The sequence below is a fragment of the Aethina tumida genome, chromosome 1 (assembly GCF_024364675.1).
Source record: "Aethina tumida isolate Nest 87 chromosome 1, icAetTumi1.1, whole genome shotgun sequence".
NCBI lineage: Eukaryota > Metazoa > Arthropoda > Insecta > Coleoptera > Nitidulidae > Aethina > Aethina tumida.
Window position 1 is genome coordinate 1,335,384 of NC_065435.1, and position 12,402 is coordinate 1,347,785.

A 12,402-nucleotide genomic window follows, 5' to 3' on the forward strand; every position below is an offset into this window, starting at 1 on the left:
GAATTTGGATCAAATTGCATTATAACTGCACGGATGAAAAAGTTTATCCAAAATCGACAAGCAACAACTGATCCAAAAAGGGGTTCACGAATCGCCGAAAACAGCTACAGCCAAAAATGAATGAAATGTAATGTAGAAATGTAATATGACCTTGTTTTGGACGAGATAAAATGTCCTGTCCCCGTTCCCCCGTACACGAACTACATAAATTACAACGTTTTGCGGCCTGTACTCGCAGCAACATTTCGGATTTATGTACACACACATCGATTTGGACTAACTATAAAATAATTTAAACCGTACATTAACGACGTGCCGTTTTTTTTTATCTTCCGTTTTGTTTCAGACAATGAGACGACGACATTTTTATCAGAGGATGTTTCAGTGCAAACGGAGACCGAGCCGGGCTCCGAAACAGTCGCTCATCTGGCCTCAGATATTCCTGCCAACACAGCGGGAGGTCAGAACGCTAATTTTAATGCCTTTTGTTGTCGGTTGCACAACCAAATTTTATATTACAAACATTTTCCCCCATTTCAATTATGAAATTGTGAAATATTCTCGTTCGCACTTTGCACCTTTCAATGTTTTTAGTTTTGCATGTTTTAATTTTTTTTTATGAGATGCTGAAGGAATTTTAGTTACACGGAGAAAAATGTATTATATATTTTAATAGAATTAAAATGTATACCTTTGTTTATTATAATATATTTTTTAAATTGAAATTAAACTATTATTTTTTTAATTACATTTAATAATTCTAAATATATATTTAGTATAATATTCTTATACTAAATGTGTATATTTATTTCCTTAATTTTTATATACAATATTTTTTTAAATTAAATTAAAATAATTTTTTGTTATATTTAATACTAGATTATTTTAAATATACATTTGGTATATTCTTATGTTAAATTTTTTGTCTTATATTTAATAATTTCTAATATATATTTTTAACTTTAATACATTCTTATATTAACTTTGTATATTTGTTTCATTTTGTTGTAAAATCTTTGTTTTTTATTAAAGTTTAAGAAATATTTGTTTAAATTTTAATCTATGTTGTTGTAATATTTTTTAATAATATTTTTTAATCATTATATTATTATACTTATTTTTTGTATCTGTTTTTACTGAAATTTAAAAAATAATTCTTTTAATTTTTAATATACATTTTTAAAACCAAATTAAAATAATTTTTCACATATTGAACAATTTTAAATGGTTATTTATCACATTTAATACATACTTATATTAAATTTGAGTTTCTTTTTACTGAAACTTAAGAAACAATTCTTTAATTTATAATATATATTGTTTAAAATTAAATTAATTTTTTATTATATTTAATACTAGACTTATTAAAATTTAAAAAATAATTCTTTAATTTTGAATATATTTTTAAAAATTATATTTAAATTACTACACTATAAAAAATTGTCTTTAATTTAATTAAATTGGGACTCGAATATATATTTTTTTTTTAATCAGAGATTTTCTCGAAATATACATTTGACCCACTTATTTAAATTTTTTATTATAAAATGTATTAAAAAATACATATTTAAAATATTTTAGAATAAATATATTATAAATGTGTAACTATATATTAATATATACCCATTTTTCTCCGTGTAAGTAACCATTGTTATATTGAATATTTAGTGTTATGGACGTAGAAATAACACTAGTTACAGAAAAAAGTAATTTACCTCAAGAGAGTCAACAAAATCTTCCTTAATGTGTAAAGCAAACCGAAAATCATATATGTGTAAGTTTTACAATTGCATTGGTAGTCTAATCTAATTTCTAATTAAGCTATCATACAGTCATCAAAATTTTTCTGGGGTTAAAACTTACTAGTTTTGTTCCACTAAGATTAATTAGTTTCAACCCATTATTACCCTCTCTTAATTTATTTAGAATAAAGTAGTAAATAAATTTTTACAAATCCAAAAGTCCAAAAATGAAATTTAGAAAAAATAATAGAGTTACAAAGAAATTTATTGAAATGAATCATGAAACAAAAAGGTAAATTAGTTTTTCCGGTGAATTAAATAAAAAAATATGTGCGTAGATAGTGTAAAATGTTAGGAAGTAATTCCACTTATAAATTTGTAGGTGGAAACAAGTGGTGAAATAGATGTTTATTGGAATGAAATGGAATAAGTCGAGGTGACAGAAAATCTATTATATTTCAGGTCCGGCCCCTTTCTTGTCAGCATCAACGGAAAGCACTTCTAGTTCAGAATACTCAACTAAGGCCAGCGAGCCTGTACGTCATGGTTTCGGTAGAGGACTTCCTGCTCCCCATTACCACCTGCCCGATTCCCGGTGGGGTCCTTTTTTCGAGGAGGGTCCCGAACCGCATAATATCACTGCAAGAGTCGGATCCACTGTCATGCTCGACTGTCGAATAGGATTGCTCCAGGATAAAACTGTGAGTCGAAAATTATCATTCATTTTACAGATCACTGGCCATACTCAATTACTCTTTCTCACTATCTGTCTCCCTTTCTATTCACTTCCATTCATCAATTCTCTTTTTTTCGATTATGCGTTGTTTGTTCGGTGATTGTTGTGAAAATTCCCAACTAAACAATCCATTTTATTTGTGGCAACAGATACATTTTCGGTTATTGAAATAATTAAACAACATTCGTATTTGAAAGCAGAATAAAAAGAGTCTGCTTCTCGAATACTATGTATTTTAAAAGTTATCTATCCGTCTCTGTCTCACATTGAAGCTGTGGCTCGGGAATAACGGGAAAATCTAGTGAACCAAGGCACTGTATTTGTACATTATTTTATTCTCCCGGGAATATCGGAAAACTTCCTTAAAAACATTGCATAAAAGGTGTTTTTTTCCCAGTTCGGGGAAAATCGTTTATTTTTAATTTTCTCATCGAGCTGCAATGACTGATTTAACACCGTCAGAGGAAAATTGAATGAAACAATCGCATTGAATCTTCCGAACATATCCATTAAAATATCTAGCAAAAATCAATGGAACAGAAGTTATAGTAGAGTAATTGAATTTTAAATTAAAAAGATATATATGGAAATGAAGCCTTTTCCAGAGTTTTAAGTACATCAAACCTGATATCAAAATTCACCAGAGGCCAATTCTCATGTGTATTGCTTTTATTAAAATGACGTCACTTTTAAAAGCTGCTTTAATAAACGTCACTTTGGCCAAACTCGCAGGATTCGAGTTAAATGTTTTTTAATTGTGCTTAATAATTGATATGGATTTGTTTTATTAATGGAGTTGTGTGAAAACGGACAATTTTAATTGACATCTTGAATTGGTACTCTGTAAATTTGATTAAATTTTACTTTGAAATTGATGGTTTTGTTATCCCTGGAGGGTGAACTAATTTACAACTTACAAACTCATGCTCAAAAGTTAGAGGTGTTGTAAAAATTATGTAAAAATTTTTGTCATTGATTTTTTGTTACTTCTTCTTGTAGTACATATTAATTAGAAGTAATTTAGTTATTAACAATACATAAGAGTTAATAAATTTAACCTTAATCAGTAACATATGTTTTTGATCAAATTTACATATATAATTTGTTGTTTTTTACTGTATTATAAAAACCACCATGATTTGGTCTGAATATAAATATAGCAATTTTAATTTTCAAAGAGATTTTTAATGATTAATTGCCTATTCCAGTTGTTATTACTTATAGTCCTGAGTCAAATAAAAGCATCTCAATGATCTGCGTGAATGAATTTGCAGAAGTTTACCTTAGTCTACCAATCCTGGTCTTTCTGAAGTAGAGCTAGTTTGTTAAAATCAAATACACACGTTAGAAATAACATCTTGTACAACATTGAGTTTACATACGATTTCACACTGATTGACCCCAGATTTCAACAAACCAATTGCTCTACCCCTCTCAAATTTACATCTAGGCATAATTATCAAAACAAATAATCATGCAAACACTACTGTAATCTATTATAAACTAAATTCTCATTGTGTATATGTTAAACACGTATTAAAATTTTTATCTTTGTCTTTTTGTGTAGAATTTCATAAATATTAAAAAAATAATAATAATCATTAGTATACCCATCTTTATTCTGACTTCTTTTTTATTATCGAATATTGTATGCTACATTTCAGAACAAATTACCACTAAATACAAGAAAAAATTCTTTGTAACATTCAGTCATTTGTACGTACGAAGGGAAGAACTTTAAACTTTTTAACAAAGTTTAAGAAACTGCAGGCTACATTATGTCACAAGAAGTGCTCCATAAATTCGGGCGATTTTACGACTAAAAAATTTCCATATTTGATATATTAAAACCGCTACATTTTCTTTTATACGTTTAATAAAAAAAATGAAAAATTCTATGTTCGAGTTAATTAGTTTTGCTGGATTAGTTTTAATTCAATTTAGGAACATTGGCCCTGTTACTTATTAACACACAAGCCCGAAAGTGTTTACGTAAATTTGATAGTCTTTGAATGTGCCATGTTTAAATTAATCTCATATGCTGTTATAATGAAACTATAATGCCTCCAAGGTGTTTTCTGGCAGATTATAATTCAGATTTAAATCAGACGTACTGCACAGTAAACAGTCAAGCGAGAAAATCGTCCTTTAGCAAACTTTCTCACAAAGATAACAATTTAAAATAGTTTAGCATAGATTAGGTCGCCGTTTAATTTAATTCATCCTTCATAATCATTACCAAAACTAACTAACTGGCTATAATGACAACGAATCACTGACAATATCACTGAGATATTTGTTTAGGTCACATGTCACATGTATTTTATTTTTTCAGTTGATTTTATTTATTTGCCCATCTTGATTGAGCCAGTCTAATGTGGAACTGTGCCTCAGAGTTAACTTAATATTTTAGCAGAGGAGAAAAAACGCAGGAAAGTTGAAAATCAGCAATTCAGGAAACAAAACAAACATGTTAGCTAGAAAAATTCAATTGTTTCTCTAAAACAAATGAACCGTCTTTTGAATGATTGAATGCTCGAACGTGCTTACTTCGTGGTACCCATTACAAATAAATCCACGGGAAAATAAATTTCGTCCGACCGCGTCACCTTCGCCTCCACCATAATTTCAAACCATTTTTTTTCACGCCAGCCATTTTTATGATGCATTTTTGCAGTGGCCTGCAACTTATCCCTTTCATACGTTCTTTCACTTTAACAAAATTCAATAATAATAAAATCCTTTATGGTGAAACCGGGAATCTGTACGTCGGACTTTGTGAAAAAACCGGGCTAGGTAGTGTAATTGCAAATCAAATTCCTTCATATACACTGTTTCAACAAATTAAGGCACCACACCAATAATAATTTACTATTATTAATATGTTCTAAACACAGGCAAACTAAATGTATTTGCAATCGTTACAAAAAATCTTAAAATAATAGTTTTTCTACAAAAATTATTCATTCTATTCATTTTGGTCCAAATTCTCTTAAATTTCGAGTAGAAGTAGAACATTCTCTAAATTATCCGGACGATTAGGATGTTCCCTTAAACTTAAAAATATATATACTATTTACTTAAATAAAAAAATTATTTACAAAATTCTAGGTGTGCATTAATCTCTTGGAACAGCGTAAATCCGGGTTTGTTGGCGTGTGCAAGACAATAAACAGGATTTAAACACTAAAATGCGCCGTACTAAAGTAATTATTAAAAATAATCGTGATTGCGTCCCAGTTTTATAACAGTTTTCTTCACCTTAAGTACGATTGAACGGTCGTACGTGCCCACTTCAAACTGGCCGTTGCGGATAAATCCACGGCAAAAAGAAATTTCATTTGTTTTATTACAATGTTTTTTTTCCCTCATCTTTGACTCGTAATTTATTTTTACACATGGATAAAAGCGTGTGTGGCGTTAAATATTTTATGATAAGAACAGAGTCGATTTTTCCAAGCTAAATTTGATACATCCGTGCAATTTAAGCGGGCCCTCAAACACGCTTTACAGGAGCAGATGCGTTATTTTCGGCCTGCGTTTCTTTTTTTTTTCTGTACACCGGTTGTTTCATGTTTTGTTAATCTCAACAGATTTGCAAATTACGCAAATTTCTTTCCGACCCCGATGCCTTATTTTATTTTTCTTTTATTATGCTTCCTCGCCTTCCCGTTTTATAACATTAACTTTAGCAATTTTGCATGACAAACGGTGTAATTGAAGGTGTGGAAATGACGTGACGTGACATTCGGATGTTTTTTCTTTAGATGAATTTGTTTTTAATAAATTTTTAGGAGTGCTCTTGTCCTTTTATTTGGAAATTTATATCTTCGGTGCTTTACGTAGTGGAGGACTCTTGACGCATCTTGAGACATATTACTCGTATATTTTATTCAACTACTTGCTTTCTACAATTTAATAACACACGTATTATTTGCTAAACTGCTAAAGCGTGAGTTTTCATTAAATTAATATCACCACATTATCAGATGACCTAGTTTTCACCGTTTAATTAGATCAATAAAACACTTAAGCGATGAAAATATATTTTATTATGGATTTACAAATATATATTTATTGGTTGGATGTTTTTAACGTTTAATGTATTATTTTTTAAATTTTCTGTTACTAGTAAGTAGAAAAAATTTATAATTATAAACAAAAATATAGAAAAACTGAAATATATTAATTTTAAAACAAAAAATTTTGTTAAAGGAATGTTAAATCGATAAAACACTTAAGGAATGAAAACATTTTAGTGCAGATTTTAAATTCATTGTGTGGATATTTAATATATTTTATTTACCTTTTGATGTCCATTAATATTCTGTTGTCATTTTGTTCATTTACTTGTTTGGATTTTGCTCCTTTTAAACTAAAGCATTAACTACACGAAGAACGAAATTTATTTAATTGTTTACGAGGTAAAATATGAATAGCAACCTCAGAAAATGTAACTGGTGTTGGTATCAAAGAAGTGTTCTTTATTTTTCATTTAGTTATATTTATTTTAATTTTAAAGGGGAACTATTACCGATGAAACATATTAAAGATATAAAATAATCGAAAGATAGCATATTACATTTTAAAACCAAAAAGATGTAGATAAGGTAAAATTAAATTGATAAAATACGTAAGTAATGGAGATATATTTTTGCAGATATTGAATTTTCTGTTGTTCACATACTTCTTTGCAGAATACTTGTTAGAAGGTAGAAGTATTATAAATCTATAAAGAGAGGTTAAATCATAGGAAAAACTTTAATGCAGATTTAAAATGTATTCGATTGATATTTAATATATTTTATTTCTCTTTTAATGTTCATATATAATGAATTATTTGTTGTTGTAATTTTGCTCATTTACTCGTTTTGATTCTACTCGGTTGAAACTAAAACATTAACTGCACAAAGAATGACATTGATTTAATTGTTTGCGAGATAAAACCTGAATAGTAACCCCAACTAGGGTTGATGACAAAGATATATTTTTTATTTTTCATCTAGTTATATTTATTTTAATTTTAATTAGGAACAATTACTGATGAATAATAAAAATATAAAAGAATTAAAAGGTTCCATTTTAATTATAATTTTAACACCAAAAAGATATGTCTAAAGTAAGTTAAAATCGATGAAACACGTAAACAATGAAAATATATTTTAGCACAGATTTAAAATTTATTGAACGAATTTTTAATATTTTTTATATCTTTTTTATTTTCAAACATATTGAATTTTCTATCGTTCACATACTTGTTCACATACTTCTTTGCAGAGTACTCGTTTGAAGGTAAAACAATAACTACAAGAAGAATGAAATTCGTTTAAAGGTTTGTGAGGTGAAATCTGAATATTCACTCCAAAATAGCTGTTCGTGTCAAAGAGGAAATATATTTTATTTCTCAACTAATTGCATTGATCTCAATGGTAAGGAGGATGATGACAATTGAAAATATACAAAACTCAAATGTAGCATGTAATAATCTTAAAACTTTAGGGATATGGTTAAAGAAAGATTAAATAGATAAAATTCCTAAGTAATGAAATTACATTCTTCTGCAGTTTTAATATTTATTCTACAAATATTTAATATATTTTATTCATAAATTATGAATTTTCAGTAGGTATAATGTATTGTATTGTAGTTCACATACTTGTTTGCAGAATACTCGTTTGAAACTAAAACAATAACTAAAATAACACGAAGGAGGAAATTTAAAAGTTTGTGAGGTAAAATCAGAATATTACCCTAGAAAATGTAATTGGTTTTATTGCTAAAGAAATATTCTTTATTTTCCAACGAATCATATTGGTTTTAATGTAAAGCGAGAGCAGTTAATGATGACAAAAGAAAATGTAGAAAGACTGAAAGGTAGCATATTATTTTAAAAGTTAACTTATGTGGTTGAAGAAAAACTCAACCAATAAGACACTTAAGCAATGAAAATATATTTTAGTGTAGATTTAAAATTTATGTTATGGATATTTCATTTAATTTTATTTCTGTCGTTAAAATCTGCTCATTAACTTGTTTGCAGAATACGTGTTTCAAACTAAAACAATAACTACACAAAGAACGAAATTCTTTTAATGATTTGTGACGTAAAATGTGAACATTAACCCTAGGAAATAGAGTTGGTGTTAATGTCAAAGAAATGCTCTATTTTTCAACTAGTTATAATGCCTTCGTAGCATTCATGAAGACTAATAAAAATATGAAAGTGCTGATAGATAGGGTATTATAATTTTGGAACTTAAAAGATGTGGTTGAAGAAAGATTAAATAGATAAAATTCTTAAGCAATGAAACTATATTTTAGTATAGATTTAAAATTTATCATATGAATATTTAAGATATAAGTTTTCCTTCTGTTATAATCTTGTCCACATACTTGTTTGTAGGATACTTGTTTCAAACTAAAACAACTAACTACACGTAGAACGAAATTCATTTAGAAGTTTATGAGGTAAAATTTTAATGTTACTCCTGAAAATGTAATTGGTTTTATTATTAAAGAAATATTTTTAATTTTTCATCTAATTATCTTAAGTCTTAAGTAAATCCAAGTAACAAAAAACCAGTATAACAAATGAAAATATAGATGGAGTGAAAATTGGAAACAACCTAAATGTAAAATTAAATCGATAAGCACGTAAGTAATGAAAATATATTTTAGTGCAGATTAAAAATTTATTGTATGGATATTTAGTTTTACATTCTAAATATTTTGTAATTTATTTCATATCGTCATTTTTAAGGTATTAGTACAAAACATGCAATTGGTTTTATCGTTAAAATAGCTTTTAACGTTAAATAAAAACAATTCATGGTGATCAAAGAAAATATGTAATTGAAAGGTAGCATATTATAATAAAGTTGTGGTTGAAGTAATCCAAAATCGATGAAACACGCAAATGATTTAAAATTTGTATAGATTATTAATAATTTTTATTTCTTTATTATTTTTATACATATGCAATTTTCTGAGGATCACCTACTCCTTTTTAGAATAATTTAGAAACTAAAACAATAACCATACGAAGAAGAAATAGTTATAATTATCTTAATTGTAACGAGGAGCAATTCATGATGACAAATGAAAAAAATAATAAAATAATTGAAAGATAGCATATTCTAATTTTAAAATTTTAATAATATAGTCAAGGAAAACTAAATCAATAAAACCCTTAAGCTATGAAAATATATTTTACTACCGACTGAAATTTATTGTATATTTAATATTTTTTATTTCATTTTTAATATTCATAAGTAATGAATATTCAGTTTTTATCCTGTTTTTTTGCTCATTTATTTATTTACAATGTACTCCGTTGGTAACCAAAACAATAACTACACAGAGAATGAAATTTTATTTTTCAATTAGTTATATGGAGCGATCAAAATTAGTTTACTGTGCCGCTCCGTCGAAAATTGGTGATAGTAAAGATGTTGGTGAAAGTAAGATTATGACTATGTTTTCGAAATGTATTTCAATTTAATGTATATTCAATTTAATATTTTGAGAATAAAAACTTGATATATGTATTTACTGTCGTGCCGTTAAATACCTGAATAATGGTTAATGACTATTGTCCACAACACTCAGTCGAAACATAATAATGTTGGTGTTATATTTGTGCCACTACTAAATATTAAAATTCTCCAGAAATTGCTTTTAAGCAATGAAAATAAATTGTGGTGTCGATTTTAAGCATATGTATTTAATATTTTTTATTTACAGAAATGATTCATTTTCAATGTAATCTTGTTCACGTATTGTTTGTAAGATACTCGTTTGGAACTAACATTTAAATGAAGAACGAAATTCATTTAAAAGTTTGAAAGGTAAAATCTGAATATTCCTTAATGTAATTGGTGTTGTGTCAAAGAAACTTTCTTTATTTTTATTCTAGTTATATTTATTTTATTTCAATAATGATGGACAAAAGTAAAAGAATTGCAATTTTAAACCTAAAAGATGTGGTTGAAGTAAGACTAAATAGATAAAATACGTAAGCAATGAAAATATATTTTGTTGCAGATTTAAAATTTGTTGTATGGATATTTAATATAATTGTAATGAATTTTCTGTCTCTATACATTTGTCCACATACGTGTGTAACTTCAGAAAATTTGGAAATTAGCGTTTTATAATTTTAAAACTTAAAGGATGAGGTCGAAGAGAGACTGAATCAATAAAACACTTAAGTGATAAAAATATTTTAGTGTAGATTTAAAATTTATTGTATGGATACTTAATACTTTTTATTTCTTTTTTAATGTTCATAAATAATGAATTGTCTGTTCTTAAAATCTTGCTAATTTACTTGTTTTCAGAATACGTGTTTGAAACTAAAACAATAGCTGCATAACTTATTTAATGGTCGGTGAGGTAAAATCTGAACATTAACCCTAGAAAATGTAGTATGTTAAGTGGTAGGTGTTAATATTAAAGAAATACCTTTTATTTTTCAACAAGTTATTTTAATGTTAAAAAGAAGCCATTCATGAAGTTCTTATGTGATGTTACAATTTTAAAACTTTAATGATGTGGTTAAAGAAAACTTAAATCAGTAAATATATTATGGTTCAGATTGATTAATTTTTTTGTATGTATATTTAATATTTTTATTTCATTTTTAATGTTCATAAAAAATAACGTTTCTATCGTTATAATCTTACTCATTTCATTGTTCACAAAACACTCGTTTGGAAACGAAAACAATAACATAATGAAATTAATTTAATGGTCTGTGAGGTGAAACCTGATCATTAATCCTGGAAAATGTATAAGGAGCATCAAAGAAATATTTTTTATTTTTTAACAATTAATGTTCGTCTTAATGTTAACGATGAAGGCAAATGTAAATATAAATAGCATATTAAACTTAAAAGACATATTTGAAGAAAGATTAAATCTATAAAACATTGGAACAATGAAAATAAATTTTGCTACAAATTTAAAATTTATTGTGTCGATTTTGAATATTTTTATTCTTTTTAATGTTCATAAATAATGAATTTTCTGTCGTTATAATTTTGTTCATATACTCGTTTGTATAATACCCGTGTGAAACTAAAGCAATAACTACATGGAGAACAAAATTCATTTAAAAGTTTAAAGTAAAATCTGAATATTACCCCAGAAAATGGAACTGGTTTTATTGTTAAAGAAATATTATTTTTTTTTTGTCACCTAGTTATATTCGTTTTAATGTTAAGTGTGAACAATTCATGATGGCAAATGAAAATATGGCAGAATCATAAATTTAAAATATAAAAAGTGTGGTTAAAGAAAGATTAGATCGATAATGTATTTAAACAGTGAAAATATATTTAAGTGCATATTTAAAATTTATTATATGATATTTAACGTTCACAAAGAACGAATTTTCTGTCCTTATAATCTTGCTCATTTAATTTTGCTCAAAGTACTCGTTTGGAAACCAAAAACAAGAAGTACACAAAGAGCAAAATTCATTTAATAATTCTGCTGTAAAATCTGAACATTAACCTTAGAAAATGTAATTAGTGTTAGTGTTAAATAAATATTCTTTATTTTTCAATTAGTTACATCCGTTTTAATGGCAGGAACAATTCAAGTTGACAAATGAAATTTTCTGGAAGAATAACTGGAAGGTATATTATAATCTTGAAGTTAAAAGATGCGGTTAAAGAAAGACTTTAACCAATATGCAAATATTTGTGTAATAACCCCAAGATGGAAATTTGTTTGGCGCACAATTGAAAGGCGTTTTTAAAAGGTTAAATTCATTTAGGTGCGGAGAGAAGGACTCGCCGTCGTTCGTCAGTTCGCCACCCGAAACACAACAAAGACAAATAATGGACTTTTATTTACGGGCCTTTAATTAATTTTGCGCCCAGACTGTTAAATTTTAAGCAAACGAAACTTTACCACGCC

At 27.1% G+C, this 12,402-nt stretch overlaps 1 protein-coding gene across 1 annotated transcript in view; it reads left to right on the top strand.

Annotated features, from left to right (window-relative positions):
* Positions 1–12,402, top strand: part of LOC109600743 (uncharacterized) — a 101,562-nt gene that overhangs the window by 18,111 nt on the left and 71,049 nt on the right. The window contains exons 2-3 of the mRNA XM_049961657.1: positions 347–460; positions 2,205–2,443. Of these exons, the coding sequence (XP_049817614.1) occupies positions 347–460; positions 2,205–2,443 (353 nt within the window). The remainder of the gene's footprint in view (positions 1–346; positions 461–2,204; positions 2,444–12,402) is intronic.